Consider the following 16,521-nt stretch of genomic DNA (forward strand, 5'->3'; position numbering starts at 1 on the left):
AGTGGATGATGGAGCAGGTATCGGCGTATTGGTGATACGATTAGATCTCTTAGACAGCGAGGCTGCGGAGGTTACCATGGCTACTTCTACAGCATAAGTAAGTGTGGTGCCCTATGTGCGCAGACTAGTTATATGGAATAGTCGGCCAGTGGAAACATCTTTCATACGCGTACTTCCTTACCTGTTTATGCTCATACCCTTTTCCACCTACCCAAATGACCAGCTTCGTCCATTAAGGTTTGCCAGTTCACTGCTGGTAGACGCGACAGTTATTTAGATTAATTCCATTGTATGCAAATTGGACCGTGTACGTGAGCCAACGATTAAATAGTTCATACAAATGTTTATTTACATGCGGTAATTTTCACCCTAAGTTTAAAGACCATTCATACTACAGTAACAGTGATCTGTGCACACGCTAATGATGGGACCTCACGATATAAGCTGTTTGAGCTAACTGTTTTTAGAACTAACGTAAAACTCGAGATAGCTTTGCAGATAGTTTATATTCTTAGTAGCGCCACAGTGATGCTATTGTTTTCGAAAATGCGTGATGACTTACATACAACCCCTTGGAATTTTATTATTTCGAAATAGGAGAATCACGAATAAATGCGTTAAATACAAGGGATACGGTTCTTTGAGAAACTTGCCCGCTGGTATTGAAAATTGATGGGCTCGAATGTAACGACACCGAATTTTATAATGTCTTACCGGAGCAGACCGTAGCAATACCATCATTGAAGGTCAAAAAGCACTACTTAGGCATTCGGTTTTCCTAAAAGGATTATATAGCTAAAAATATTTGTCCTATGAATGAAAAGCATTTAGCTAAATGATTGCGAGGAATTAGGATTATGACTACGGTGATGCTTGCTATGGAGGATCGCGGCTAGCTGCTCAATAGCAAACACCGCTGAGAAGAGATAAACAAAAAGAGTACTTTGCGATCTAATTTACGAACTTGCGACTCACGACGAAATTCATAGCATTTCCAATCCACCAATATAAGTACTTGGCTAAAATCTAGTAAGTTCTAAAACATTTCGGTCCTTTGATGCTAGTGTTAGTGTTACAGCTAATAAACCGTATTATAAATTCAAATTTGCTTCGAAAGATATCCGAACTATATTCGCAATAATAAAAGAGATCTGAAGAGATTAACATCGGAACAAAATAAATTTAAGAAAGAACATACGCGACGGATTCAGTCTCCACCAAAATGAGTGCTTCTTAAGTAGAATCAAAGCATGGCTATAGCGAAAAAAATTATTATTAATCAATTAAATATTTTTATTCCCTTTCAGGGCCAATCCAGTCTGTGTAATACACTTGGCGAAGTAAACGTTTTACTCCGCTTGCTATTTGGACGCCAGCATACAAAGGAGTGGTCAATTTCACCATTCAACGTGAAAATAACTATCGTCCTGCCCATTTGGGATAAGCAGGCCTGTAGCAACTTGTGGCATCTGCGAGATAAAACAGATATTATATTCCATAATATAATTTATTTACGTCCGGAAGGACGTCATTGTTTCTGGCATAGAAAAATACCAGGTGAACAGCCAAATAGAACTAATCCCACAGGTAGACGTTACTTGACGCATGCTATCATTGTTAAATAAGAGCATTCTAAATTTGGCCAACAATATGGAAGTAAAAATTCGACACAACAAAGTGTCAGGATTAACAAGTAAGGCATCTAATAAAATAGCCATCACCAATTGGCTACTAATATCTTTCACTAAGGTGTGGCGTCAACCGAACTGCGATAGTAGCGGATGCTCAGACAACGCACAGGGAACGTCAACCGCTGAAATTCTCATTATACGTAAATCACTGCAGAACAAAAAGTCGATACGAGTACATCGATGTCCAACAAACATAATAAAAATTAATGCGATGCAACATTAATTTATTGAAAAAGATAACAGACACCATGTAACAAACCAGAACCTATCGTATCCTGTTGAAATTGCTAAATTTATCATTTTATCGAATCCAAGAAAAGACACGATCAGTTCGTCGAAACATACGCCAATTTGCTAAATAAAAACAAAGATAGAAGACTTATGTCAAACATCAGTACTACCTCACGAAGGGTTCATACACGATCGATGTTGCAAAAAAATGCCGAAGGAGAATTAGGGAACAGAGTAGGTGCAAAAGACGCTGATATTCGCAATGGTTTTAATGCGATCTGCTGGAATATCGGCAACAGGCCAGAAGAAACAGCGATTTGCCCTTATATAAATTAATGTCAAATTATTTGAGAGGTAGGTATGTGATGCTGACTCGATGAGCGCAATGGTCCTGCAAGGGCCAGTATTGGGCCTTCTGCTGTGAAAAATGGAGTAGGATAATATACTTAACAAAAAGTTTTTCCGCGGATGATCTGGCGGTAGTCATTATATTATAGTAAGAAACGACTCTTAACTCGATATAAAACTAGACAATCTAGGTGTTATCAAAGCCTGGATAAAGGATCGTAGATAACTAAAATTAGGCCGCGGGAAGATGGACCTGGTACTGTTGAACAAAGGGAAAAATACAGTAGCATAAAAGGCCCCATTAACGGTCGCGCGAACCTTCCACAAAAGGAACTAAAATACTTTGGAGTCATCGTAGACGACTCAGTCCCAAGGACAGGCCATGTCAGCTACACGCTACAAAAGCAGTTAACACAGTAGCGAGAATCAGGTTCATAAAAAAAATGCCCTGCCACAGAAATGAGGAAAATTCTAGCAACAATCGCTGACGTCATCACATTTTATGCCGGGCCACTACGGAAAAATTCAGGAGAAGACCTATAGGTTTAAATTCAAAAAATGCCATAAGCAAATAGCGATAGGTATAGTTAGAATCTTATATGAAGCAGTGATCACTATCGCCAGGTTGATACCCTTCGACTTACAGATAGAAGAGAGGACGACGAGATACATGAACAAAAGGACTATAAGAGCCGCCGATGATTTTGTGCTGTGATGATTAAACGCGACATAGATCATTCAAAAGGGTTTAGACGTGTAAACAAGTGTAGGAAAATAAGTATTCATGAAGGCGGCCGGACATCGGTAGCAAATCAAGCGGAATTCAAATTTAGAGTGCGCATACAGCCTCGACTAAATTCAAACATTATTTACTATCACTATGCATTGAATGAAAAAAATTAGGCTGATTAAAATGTTTGATGTGGAACTTTATTAAGGAAGTCGTACTAATAAATTACTAGGTACAAAGCTTATCCCTTTCAAATGTCTTCCTTAACCTCAAGTCCTCATCTATGTATTTTCTTATGCATATATATAATGCAGTTACACACTACAAGTATATTTAAATCTTATCCAAAAAATATTCCATACATTTATACACACGACTGTATGATCACTTAAGCACTGCATTCGATACATATCTAACAGCATAGACTGTCGCCGTCTTCTCATGATTTCCTACCAGTAACTTCTATTGAAGTGCCCCACTTACAAGCTGCAGCTGATTTCTTAGGGATGGAAATTCTGTCTTTAAAACAAAGCCCATTCCTACTTGATCAGTATGTGTAATTGTATCTCGTAATGTCAGTACTTCTACGTAAAAATTTTACTCTAAAACCCATTTATCACCCTTATCTATCAGTTAAAGACTGTACGGGTTTTAAATACGTGCTAGAAATTGTATATAAAAACTATGGCTAGAGATCATAAATTGCTCTATTACCACACAAGGGCCTGTAATGGATCAAAAGAGCATTCCAAGTAAGTACAATAAAGTAATTTATCTCACTTTCTCTACCTTTATTAAAACACTGAGGTTAACAAACAAACGTTTATCAGTTTTGACACTGATACATGATAACGTGATATTTACTGGGTAACATCAGTTCAATTATGCATCGCGGTCCTTAGACAAGCTTCACCCAAACTTATGTTAAGTTTAGTTTTAAGTTTGGATGAAGCTTGTATAAGGACCGCGATGGATAATTGAACTGGTGTTACTCGGCAAATCTCACGGTGTGCTAACCTTGATGAATACAAACAAGATTATGCAACATCTTTGAATAAATATCGATAACTTTTTTCATTCAAAAGAGTGATCGCTTCCTTAGTGATTTTAACGTTAAACGTAGCTATAAATCTAAGCTCCGAATATGGGGCCCGATCGTGCGGAGTCCTCGGAAGGCAAGGATGCCCAGCAAAACTGGTATTGCAAAATAACTCAATCGTGTAATCCGGCGGCTCCATCGTTCGACCTGAAATCAGTTACAGCAGCCGTAGACCAAATTAAGCAGGATTATCCTGGTGGCTCATGCAGTAGCTCTGTGGATACAATAGAGCCTTTTGGACCAATTTACCTTTATTGTTCTTTGTGGAATGCTTGCAACTCGCAGTGGCCCTACATGATAATCCTGATGAAATAGACACGTTAGTACGGATCGCTGAACAAGAAGAAAAACTGAAGCCATTACGACACTTAGAGTCGAGACATTAGCTGTCTATTTGCAAAAGCAATTTATTCAAGCAGGCTGATTTAAAAGAAAACTATTATCGAGAAAATCTTATTTCTGTGAAATGTAGAGCGATGATCTAACCAGCATTATTATTTTTTTTTAATTTATCGAATTAATTGAATATTATATATGTGTAAAGCTCCCCTATTTTAGCTATTTTGAGTGTGATCAGTTGTTAAATAATATCATGAGCAAAAATTATGTAGGATTTTCTAAGATGGTACTCATAGAAAAAAATTCAATTAAGGCTTATACTTACTATAGTTTCGTTGAAGCGGAGCATATGCTTATGAATTACAAATTTGCCATACATTTCCCTGTTCTCCATAAATAAGTGGCATCTGAAAGGGACAAGAACGTAAATAATAGATTATTGTATTAAAAGGAATAGTTGCTTTGAAACAACGCGCAGGCATCTAAGCCATTTTGGTATGTATAATAAAAAAATATGACGACGTAGTGACGATATTCCTTGATGGTATGATGTATCAGAAGAGTATAAGCCATAACTTACATAAGACCATCTTCGAAGTCTTTTTAACGAACAATGTCATTGTTCATAAACGAGGCCTCTATTGTCATTTATTATGAGTTATATAGATTTTACAGTTTGTACCCACAGTGCATTTCGACAAACAAAAAAAATTAAGTAACCAGATAAAAGTTTGATAAAGGAATAGTATTTTCGTACAAACTAATGATAACTCTGATTGAATCAGTTCGGATCTAAATATCAATAACTTTACCGTTTGCTGATTGGAAAAATCTGCAAACGGTCAAGTTATTTACCTTGCTAAAGCTTGATGTAACGCTGTCTCTAATCTCATAATTTCTTCGAGAGTGTCGTCCGAGGCACGTTCACTTAACGTCAGCTCCTTTAGTTTGGCTAGGTCCTGAGAAAGTCATATGTTAATATACAAGAAACTATTAGTCAGCTCAAATTTAGAAATCATTACGAGCTGTATCTATGCCATGCCGTAGCTTTCTCGGATTGAAGTCCAGTGTTCATAAAGCGAGGAACGAACCTATAGACTTACTCGTTTAATAAATTGTGTCTGACCGACTGGTATAATCATTTCATCTAGTTATTAAAAAGCAAGTCTCTTCTTTATTCGTTTCAAAAAGCCAAATAACTGTGTCCCTATTATATTTAGAATGTATATTAAGTATCCGAGATCGTTGCCCTGCCGACATAGAGTTGCATCTGAAAGCTCTCGTTGTATATATCTTTCACCTATTGTATATGAACTTTACCTGCAGTCTTGTTTCGATGAGCAGTTTAAGCTCGATAGCGTGTAGTGGATTGGCAATGGTCTGAGCCTGCTTGATGATCAGCGAAATAGAATGGTCTACCAAAGAGAAGTAGCCGAGGCATGTTAACGACATTCTGTTAGTGCTCGAAACATCTCCGCTCCCTAAAATATATATATGCGTATAGTCATTCAGTACCCGTTTATAATGCACAGTGTGATAAGGCTGAAACAAAGTTCGCCGTCAGTGAAACCGCTTTAGAGAAAATTAGAGGCAGGCGCGGGTGACGGTGTCCAAAAAACAAGCTAAATTTTCTCATTGAATTTCGCCGTCAGAAATTATTGTCCTTATTTATCAGTAAAAGTTATTGGCTAGTATCAGTTATCAGTAACATTTATAGTAACAACTATTAGCTTATGATGTGGGTCGATTGCACTATATTGCTCGCTTGATATAGCAGCGCTTACTATGGGACTCCGTTTCAAATTGAAAACAGACAGTGTGACCGCCCGTTAATCGTAAACTCATAACTAGTTCGGGTTGTGTTTAAATGCAAATAGAGTAAGCATTTTTGAAACGTAATGTTTTTTTTTATTTCTAGAAAGAAACAAAGACAACCGAAACTGACAAAAGCATACGCAATGTGCGTGACTCTTCGGAAGTTGTCGAGCACATAGTCTAAAACGATTTTAGACTGTAATCTCGACGTAACGAATATTAGAACATTTATAAAAGCCCTTTTGAATATTAACTTTTGCTGTTAGCATTCTCGATGTATCTAATAAAATCCGTAGAATTCATATGTTTATACAGCGACAGTTGAGAGTGTCTTCGGATGTTTGAGTACGTTAAGGACACAACGATGGCTATTTGGAACAGTGTCAACTGGCTCGCGAGTAAGTTAGACGTTCCACAAATCAGTGTGATTGGAAAGGAGCGACGTCATACAAATCGCTCTCGCTTAACAAAGCGACCGCTGCAATCATAATAATCTGAACTAATTAGGTACAATGTCCTTTTAAATACTGATGAGCAAGTAGGAACTGGCTTTTCGATTGAAATAACGTTTTTCCGGATGCAACTTGCATCGCGATAAAGTAAATATTGTACCTTAGTAATGTTCTGAACACCATCTCAAAAATATTTAAAAATCTGCACGGCACCTATACATACTTGTTAGCATCTGTAACGAAAGAAATTCCTGGAGCATTAAACAATCGTCATCAAAAATAATAAAGAATTTGATCGAATCACCTGAAAAATGCTTTGTTTGCAAAGGTAGTTTATAGGTCAAAGAAACCTTGCTTGGAGTCTGCACAAATTGTACTTTGCGCAAACGGCGTTAACAAGTAAAGATAGATTATATGACCGGTTCTGGTAAAGCATGTAGTCCCAGGAGAACTGGGGTCCATTTTGTTAATTTTGTTAAATTGGTTAGCCCGCATAAACGTCGAATTACACGTAGAATCAAAGCAAACGATCCCTGACCAGTTTAAGCAGCACCGTTCAGTTTAAGTCACGCCTTTAACTGATAACGCATTTGATGTAAATTACATTTTAGTTAAAAAGCTTTCCTTCAAAACATAAGCCTAGCCACAGTTTTCAAATTTCCCAAACCTTTACCGCATAGAATCTGTCACACAATTACATGCCAGCTATAATAAACGATCACATAAACACATGTCCCTGACCGACAAAAATTGATAATACGTACCGATATAAAAACTACTGCCCCACTCCGGCTGTTGAGCCACGGCGACTATTGGGACCGGCGCAATTCGGACAAGCAAACCCAATAAATAAACAATTACCAGCAGCAAAAGATGCCCCGCCACTCATTCAGCTAGGCGCTATTTGGCGATTATCCGAACTTTACTTATTTATATATGGCAACAAGAGTGAAGTTCTTTGTCCATTCGATTTGTGAACAAGCGTCCGCGACTTCCAGCTGGCGCCCCAGTTGCTATTGTTTGTAAACATCGGACCGAAAGAGCTCCGCTATTTTAAAGAGAAAGAAGAGATAGTCTCTGCAAGAGGTGAGAATATTTTTCTAATTTAGAGGCGAGCAAATTTATTTCAGTATAGTATGTGCAAATAGAGAATTGGAGTTTGCATTAAAATGTCCCTTTAGGTAAATATATTGAATACGCTGCTCACACTTACGGAATACGGTAATTTAACTAATGTTCATTGAGTATGTAGAACGTAAATGGTGAAATATTGTTTTGTGAGGCCATTGTTTGACACAGTCACGTGGTATACAACAATTATTTATTTCTGCAGTTTCCGTTGGTACTTCAGCCAATATTTTATCAAGTCCGTCGCAAGTTGAGCAAAATTCGATATAGACATATGGCCTGGTAATATAAACTTCTAAACAAAAAAAAGCTGTGAATCGCGTCGAATAAGAGCAGAATATGTTTGACGCAAGAATGATATATATTAATTATTGAGATAGTAGGGCAAATGATTTACCCACAAAAAACAACCTTGTTGGCTACATTGGGTCATTGCTATTTTCAATGTCCTCTTCTGTATAAAATAGGCCAAGTCGACTTCTAGGTATTTTTTCTCTGAAACCAATGGTTCGAATAGCACAGATTCCTCTGATATCGTACAGGATATTTACTGACATAAATGAGCAACAAAGTTCTACGAGTCGAATATGAATTATTATCTAAATAAAAACGTTTTCGTCCATAAAGGTCTATATCGGAAATACAAGCATCGTTCAGATTTGCTATCGATTACGAAACTTTGGTTTACTTCTCCTATCCTTTATCGCACAGGACTCGCTTTTTTCCAATCATACCTAGTCGTCGTCTGACCTAACAGGATCGACGCTTGCAACGCCGCCAATGTCTAAATCGACACAATTCATTTATTACACCGTATTACTATTGTTATCGTTCTCGAACGCCCTAGGAATATTCGTCGTCTGCTAGCAGGCTAGCAGCACAAAAAAGAAAACCCTTTGGGCTATATGTCGTCTGCTAGCTGGACTACAGCATAAGAAAAATACCGTTCAAATGCTACTGCTGCTGCTGCAGTTAATGCAGTTGGCAGTAAGTTAGTATTCAGAAAAGTTAACAAATTATAAGGAAAAAAGTGTATTGTGACCTTTGCAAGCTATGAGTGTTCGAGTAGTGTGCTCCTTCGGCTAGTAAAAAAAAGTTGAATTTCTTGTGAAACGGATATACTGGAGTGAAATCCCAAGTCTTTTTAGACGGTGAGTAGTCGACGTGGCATTTTTAATTCGATTGTTTAATTAAGCAAATGCAGAAACGTCAATTTGTCCTTGCTAGGTACAAAGATACCGTTCAGGAGCGAAACCATACCTGCCTTTGGTCAAAGTTCAGTCGTCACAACAGGTAATCTGTATCACGTCAGAGTAATCTGGATGCTTACTGCCACATCTGTTGATTTGCAGTGAATTTGAGATAATGTTTAAAATATCCACCGTAGCTTCGGTCTAATTGCCAGCTAAAGCAATCATCTTGTGCATAATGGACAGGTTTTGGACGCATTATGATTTTTTGATATTATTATACTGTTTTTGAGGAAGGTTTTGATATTATGTTATGAATTAGCCAGAAAGTTATTAGAAAGAATTAGTCGCGACTTTCAGGTTGCTGTATTAATGATTTAAGATGTATTAATGATTACATCTTAAATGTATAATTTTATTCAGTTAATACGATTGTGTGTTACTGTTTACCAAGCATTTAAACTTAATTCGCAAGGCAACAGTCGAAATCAGCCAGTATACTTAAAATGAGAGGGTTTTTAATAAGCCCGTTCCTCCACGAATAGTGTTGTGATGTTTTACTAGTCACTATCATATCGTAATTATTTCTTTTGTTTGAATGTGGAATTCAAATGTAATAAGAAAGTATAAGCTAATTTATAATCTTTAATAAGATAATACTTTTCTTATGTGTAACCATCTCTTATGTTACATGGTTAAAAGTAGTTGGACTTTTCTTTAGTGTCGAGTTACATCAGCAGGTGTCGTGACAATAAAGGGTGATAAAACCCGTAGGTACTATACTTTTGATCTTTTGCATAGTTTTCTTTCTATCGTTTCATAAACTGTGAGACAAGGTAGCTATTTGTTGTAACTTGTGTACATACATCTAGCTGAAGCAAGCGTTCGGTTAGAACTTGATGGTTTTAATTATTCTAGGTATGGCAGTAAGTGCGAACTAACATGTGGGGCATGTTTGTCGGTCCATTTGCCGTCCTTTCATCCAGTAACAGAGACAACTCTGTTTGCTGACGAGTACGACCGCGGGCAAGTAGTGGGTGGTTTATCACCGTTCTAGGTAGACTGGTGACAATTTAGTCAAACCAATGAATACATACTAAAACACTGCTATCTACATTTTGCTAAATTACTTCAGTCATTGTCAAAGACATTAGCCACTGCGTAACTGTGCAATGCGTTTTTTGTTGTAAAAGAACGAGATTGGTTCTGTAAAAAGATGCATCTGTTTTCACTGGGACAGAATGAAGACTGGTTGCACACTGTCTTCTGAGGCTCTAATATCCTTTTATTTTGGAGCAATACATCTCAGGTGTCAGTACTGTCTAATACCCTTTATTCATACAAACAATCTATAAGATCCTGTGCTATGAGGCTGCTGAAGTGGATAGAACAATTTTTATATGTAAGCCTTTACTGAAACTTTGGATACTACCATAATGCGTCCAATGATTTGTTTATTCATATGTAATATATATATGTAATAAGTTATGCAGTGAAATTATCATAAAATGATTGAATCTTTCTGTAATTTTTATACAAGCTAAAAAATGTGGCTATAGAATCGATCCTATACGACCATTTTCTATAAAAGTATATATTGCTTATATCGAGTTTAGCACGATAGGTTGTTTTTAAAAAACTACAAATAAATTTCGTGTCATTGGCAATTGTGGTAACTGGTATTTTTTTCAAATATCTATATTACCATGACGTGCCTTCTTTATAAGTGATACGTTGGAAACGTGTATTTTTAAATCACTGCTGCTGTAAGGGCAGCATACACGTATAAATCCTATGGTGTCTTACAATAAGATAGGTTTATACGCAGATCCACATCTCTGCCTAGCTGCTTCTTAATACCGTTTCTCAGCTTTGCTTACAGCCAACCTAGCTTATCGCCCAACCACGAAGCATGTATTGTCTAATGGTGCCGTTAGAATTCACATGTCTGTAAGCGAACGGTAACAAGCGAATGAAGACTATAGTTCGTTCGACGAAGGACGTATACCTTTCTGTCAAAAAATACACCTACATAATATATGAAAGCTACAATTGAAACGCAAGTGAAAGCTATAACCAAATTTAGTGTGAGGATATTGCCCTTGTTTTGTTATGAGCGTGCACTTTATCCTTATTATAATTGATGGAGCGTCGTTAGCTAATAATACTACATTACCCGCAGGCGTTCCTACCACCACAATGTACTCTTAGCTGGCCAAAAAATCAAATCGGTATCAATTCCTAAGAAGGTGTTTCGAATAGTACAAAAATAGCTGCCCAAGGTTGTTAATATTTAGTGCAGAGTAGACAGACAGACAGATGGATAGATACAAGATTAGATCCTAAATCTAGATTGTAGATCGTAAGGTTGCAATCTGTAAGACCTCTGGATCTATGCGTGCATGTGAAATGGATTATACTAAACTGTTATTATTATAAATATTAATTACCCCATACTTTTAAGAAGGTCATTTCGAAGTTGTGAAAATATTAATCATGCTTATTATTTGTATTATTTTCTATTTCAGTGAAGAGCTAAAGTTCAAAAACGAAGCACCGCAACGCTATGGCTGAAGATGAGGAAAGCTTAACTGCAAAACGCGCTCGTGGACCTGAATCGCCGGAAGACAAGCTTCTATTCGACTTGGCTAATCCAAAAGAACCACACAATAATTGTCGAGTTAAGGAGGACCAGGACGCCATCCTAGAGCAGCTCAGTCATGAGCCTACTTGTCATCACCCCTGGGCACAGTGGGGCCCCTCCATAGAACGGCTATCCCAAACTGCTCAAGCTCTACTTGCAAAACTTGAACCCGATGTGAGGAATCGCTACCTCAATGAACGTATTCGGTTCTGTCATTTAAAAACGCGTGGCAAAGCGTTGCTGGGAGTTGCAACTCGCACGGGTGATCTCGCGGCAGTAAAGTTCCTCATAGATGAAATGGGTGTTGATCCTCACAGTCCTCTACCTCGTCACTCGTTCATGATGACAGCCATCTATTACGCACACGCTCCGATCGTGGAGTACTTTGTCAGCAAACTTGGCCTCACGCCCGATGCATGGACGTCGTGGCTGGCGATGCACCCATTCGCAGGCGAGACAGCTATCCGCCAGGTGCTCGACGTGCTTGTGGCTCACGGTCAAAGTCTGCGTGATGCAACGGCGCAGGATATGTACTATGCTGTCACGTTACATTGGAGCACTACTGATTACCTCCCAGTTCAGGCGAAAATTCTCTTCGAGTCGGGTGTTCCGTACGTCAATCAACAAGTATCCAGATGTGCTCTGCGCGCAGCCGCCACTCGGGGCTATGCAAGCTGTGTTGAACTCTTTCTTACAGGTAACCTTCATACGGCAGAGCAGGCAGCAACAGCGTTAGAGCTCCTTGAAGTCGGCTTACAACGTATTCAAAAAATCATCCCGTTGCAAGCTGAGGGGTTAACGTACTTTCGGAGAGCGGTGGAAGTTCGTCAACAAAATGGGCTGGAACGGCTTCCGGATATGCCGGACAGTCGATGTTTCTCCAGAATTGAGGATGTGGAGATGCTAGAAAAAGATCTTCGAGAAGGTCGCATGCTGCGGTTTTTAAGCGAATGTTACTTTCTTATCTTGGCCAATGAAGTCGGCCCGATCATGTTGGAAGGTACGTCCACTCTTTACGATGACGAGACCTGGTTTTTTCGATACTTAAACACATTCACGGAAGTTATTGATATGTTTGGAACCATCGAGCCACCACATAGAAACTTTCTTGGAAGCGCTTTTCAAGTTTCCTTGAAACGCCTCGTTCAGCAGTCTCAGCCTAACTGGCTCGAAATACTAGACATCTTTGGCGCTATGCGGTGTCTTGAGATCGGAGCGGCAAGGTGCGACGATTTTCTAAAACAGCTTGACATAGCCAAACTGAGAGAGCAGATTAAGCGTGCTCCACAAGTAACGCCGTCACTTCTATTAAGCTATATAGCAGACGTCATGCTAATGTCGCCGCCATTCCAAGAACTTCGTGAGCTGGTTGGTATGCTAGTAGATATTGGTGCTCGGCTAGACTTTACACTTGAGGATTACATTGATGCTGAAGAGCTTATTTGGCCAATTAAAGGACATGAAATATGTGATCACGATCATGAACATGACGAATTTGACGACAACTTAGATTTAGATATAGCCGAAGATGAGGGGCTCCAACTAGTCGAGTTTCGTGGCGTGGATGAACTTGGCCGCGTAATTGAGGCTAACCTGATGATCGAAATCAACGGTGGTGCCCTACAGAATATTCTTCCGCTATTGCCACAACAGGAAGAAGATGATTATGACGATGACTTGGGCAATATGGCTGAAGCCGATGAGGCTAATGAAAGAGGCATTGGTGGCGATGACAATGGTGACGAAAATGATGTTGCTAACAACGCTATTATTCGTGGTGAAGGAGCTGTCGCGAATGTGGCAGCCGCCATACGCCGAATGCAAGGCATTGTGGATGAGCAGGCCAACGAAGCTGACGAGGGTGAAATCGTCATTTTACTAGGTCCCGAGAACAACGAAGCGGATGCTGCGGCGGATAGAGCAGAAGATGAAGTGGCAGAAGCTGTAGAAGCAATCGCTGCCGAAGAAGAAGTTGAAGCAGCTACAAATCAGGAACTGACGACTCTAATGCGCCTTTTATGTTCGCAGTGGAGTGGCGAAGATCTACCTATCCTTGAGCGAGCGATCATGGCAGCCTGTTGCGACCTTGATGCTGGCAACCATCCGATTATCCAACGTAGCCCCCGACGGGTATTACGGTTAGAGTGCCTGGCAGCGCGCCAATGCACACCGGAAACTTGGAACACACTTCCAAAGGGTCTGTTTGTGCTTGCGGCCAAACATCGAACAAAAACAAAACGTGAAATTGAGTTAGTTTAGATACATCAAAAAAATGATCGTCTAGAGTAGTCAGTCTTCAAGGAAGGTAAAGTTAAGCTTCCGAAAAAAACTACAATAGTTCAAAGGCAACCTTATAACCAGAGTTGCTTACCGTAGTTGCTTCTCTCTGTGCATTACAACAAAGAGGGGAATTGTCTTGTACGGAAACAAAAAGATGTATATTGTACCGAAGGAACGTGTTGCTACGCAGTTAGATAAAATCCTATGGAGCTACTTTACAAAATGACTTGCCTTCAAAAGGGCTCCTCGTCTTTTTCTGTTTCATATGTTCATTGTCAATAGTTCAAAAACCAATAGCCTAGTAAAATATATAGGTTACTTGATCGGTAAGTATGTATGTATATAAAAAAAAACTGAATTTAAAAAGTACTTGCAGATGAATTGTGCAACGAGGACAAAGAAGCTTTTATATCATATATATATATATATATATATATATATATATTAAAGTGAAAATTTAACGTATTGCATATTATTTGTATGTATGCGGGCTCAATGTTGAGGCGAGTCTGTGTACTCTTACAACGTATCCTGTACGCAATGTTGGCTTATACTGTGAGAACCGTGCGGACTCACTGATGATAATCTCTGATCGGTCTATTATATCAGAGTTCTAATGCTGGTACTAAGGCTTTGTTATTAGTAATAAACGAACAGCTTATTACTGCAGTAAAGACAAAATGCTATCGTTTTTATTGTTGAAACATAAACTTCGAGCACTTTGGAAAGCAGATTTTCGTTTTAATCAAAATCGGATATAGTGTAGGCAAAATATGCTAGTTAAATCAGACATCTTTATTTATCAAAGCGTTCGTAGCATGCTCTGCATGTTGTTACATGCTTCTTATTTTTGCAAATTTGACATTGATTCGTTTTGTCGAGACAGATAATGTGCACATATCATCCTGCTTCTCTATAAATAAATCTCTAAATATATGTATGTATATATTAGTTCCTAAATAAATGCAATTTAAGAATATTATGAACTATCCGGCTCCTTTTCCTCTCTGCAAATTTACGTAAATCACAACATAACGCTCCAGTTTCTTTGTAAAAATAAGCCATTTGCACCTGACGGCATTAATAATAATAATAGTGATAATGGTGTCAAAATGTCTGTGTAATTGCACACGAGATATAGAGAAAGTGTTGCAAAAAGTGTAGGAATATCATATTAGGCGTCAAGCACAGATTTCAGTTTGTCTTACATTTATCAATACGTACGATGCACTATGCACGACATAAGTCTAGGATACTTGCTCCTATCTATAAATGCTATTTCATTAGAAATAAGACGATTAATTGGTGGAACAGATGAGGCGGACTTTCTAAGGTGCAATAGACGATATTGTGTATCATAATTGTTTGACACAAAATTCTTGAGTATTTCTGTGGGAAGTGTGTAGTTAATATAATCATAATGCTCCACTTAATCGACGAATATTTTACGTACTTGTAGCAATTCAGTGCAACGCTTTCTAATTTTTTTTGAACAGCTGGGGATTCCTGATGCACTGTGTTTGTATGGTTTTGAAAATGTTAGGCTTTAAGTATTCCGATATCTTCTATGTTTGCTTAACTCAGTAAAGCTGAAATTTGCATTGCCATAGAGCTGTAGACACAAGCAGGGCTGTTGTGCCGATCACTGCCTGCAAAAATGCTCCAGGTGTAAAAGAATTAATTTTTGTTTAAGGATACTAGTGAATATCAAGTTATTTCTAAATTACGGTTTAATTATTGCAAAGTAAAACCGCGTACCAAAAAAATCCCTTATGCTTTCTAGGTGCATTGGAGTACTTCAGTGGTTATAACTCTGACTGAGGATCTGCCGTCAGACAATGTAAATTTCGTCAGTAGGGGGCTACTTAAATAGCTCTTAGTGACATCACAGAGTTCATCTGCTGCAGAGTTAAGTGTGGTAACGACAGCACTGGTGCCTGTGTCAATGTTTCCAAGATGTTTACTTTAAAATGTAAATAGTAGTTTCTCGCCTCAGGTTAAAAGCAAGTTATTGCAAATGGTTTTCCTCTTGACCATATAGTCAGACTATGCCAGTAGAAAAAGAAAACTGTCTGTTTTGTCTGACAGCCTTAGGTAGCCGTTCCTGAAGATATAAAGATTTGGTTTAATTTTATATATTAATATTATTTTATTGTTAAATTACAGGGCAGTCTAGCTTATAGATTACACGTATATTATATCCAAGTGAAAATGAACTTTAGTACGGGAGCAGTTGCTGGAATTAATGTTTCAAAAGCACTCTTTTTCGATCCAGCTTATACTGACTATCTAACACATTATCTCTTCTCATCATGCCGATTAGGCGACGATATTATTTTATGTAATTTACTTCCAGTTCTAGCTTGCACATGAGATGAGTTGATCGCTATCATATCTGAAGCAGGAATGGTAGTTGTGTGCTGGTCCCATCTTCGCAACGCTGAGGTTTCTTTACATATACCTCTATGTGCTTATCGCGACCATTGAGCCGTTGTATTGTCAGCGTGTCGAACTAAGGCGTGTAAATTACAAGAATATAACTGACAAGCTTTGATTTATTCAAAATGATGTAAT

The 16,521-nt window shown here is 38.4% G+C and overlaps 3 protein-coding genes across 7 annotated transcripts in view; 2 read left to right on the forward strand and 1 right to left on the reverse strand.

Moving 5' to 3' along the window:
- Positions 1–3,244, forward strand: part of LOC111261499 (multiple PDZ domain protein) — a 38,375-nt gene extending 35,131 nt beyond the window's left edge. Inside the window, exons 9-10 of the transcript XR_015311521.1 lie at positions 3–97; positions 1,308–3,244. The gene's annotated coding sequence lies outside the window, so the exon portion shown is untranslated. The remainder of the gene's footprint in view (positions 1–2; positions 98–1,307) is intronic.
- A 523-nt stretch (positions 3,245–3,767) lies between these two features.
- LOC111261504 (uncharacterized) lies at positions 3,768–9,116 on the reverse strand. Of its 4 annotated transcripts, none has more exons than XM_086968736.1 (6): positions 9,094–9,116; positions 5,759–5,919; positions 5,294–5,397; positions 4,764–4,845; positions 4,349–4,402; positions 3,768–4,246 (listed from the first exon to the last, which is right to left on the reverse strand). In XM_086968736.1, exons 2-6 carry the CDS (start codon positions 5,888–5,890, stop codon positions 4,124–4,126), a joined length of 495 nt encoding a protein of 164 aa, XP_086824862.1. In that variant the 5' UTR covers positions 5,891–5,919; positions 9,094–9,116; the 3' UTR covers positions 3,768–4,123. The 4 variants fall into 4 exon arrangements, with proteins under 4 accessions (XP_086824862.1, XP_086824861.1, XP_022690795.2 ...); XM_086968735.1 differs by lacking the exon at positions 9,094–9,116 and adding an exon at positions 8,568–8,668; XM_022835060.2 differs by lacking the exon at positions 9,094–9,116 and adding an exon at positions 7,470–7,608.
- LOC111261498 (uncharacterized) lies at positions 7,746–14,936 on the forward strand. Of its 2 annotated transcripts, none has more exons than XM_022835042.1 (2): positions 7,746–7,791; positions 11,552–14,936. In XM_022835042.1, exon 2 carries the CDS (start codon positions 11,590–11,592, stop codon positions 13,924–13,926), a length of 2,337 nt encoding a protein of 778 aa, XP_022690777.1. In that variant the 5' UTR covers positions 7,746–7,791; positions 11,552–11,589; the 3' UTR covers positions 13,927–14,936. The 2 variants fall into 2 exon arrangements, with proteins under 2 accessions (XP_022690777.1, XP_022690776.1); XM_022835041.2 differs by lacking the exon at positions 7,746–7,791 and adding an exon at positions 8,762–8,984.
- The last annotated feature ends 1,585 nt before the right edge of the window (positions 14,937–16,521 follow it).

This window comes from Varroa jacobsoni, unplaced genomic scaffold (assembly GCF_002532875.2).
Source record: "Varroa jacobsoni isolate VJ856 unplaced genomic scaffold, vjacob_1.0 scaffold_563, whole genome shotgun sequence".
Lineage (NCBI taxonomy): Eukaryota > Metazoa > Arthropoda > Arachnida > Mesostigmata > Varroidae > Varroa > Varroa jacobsoni.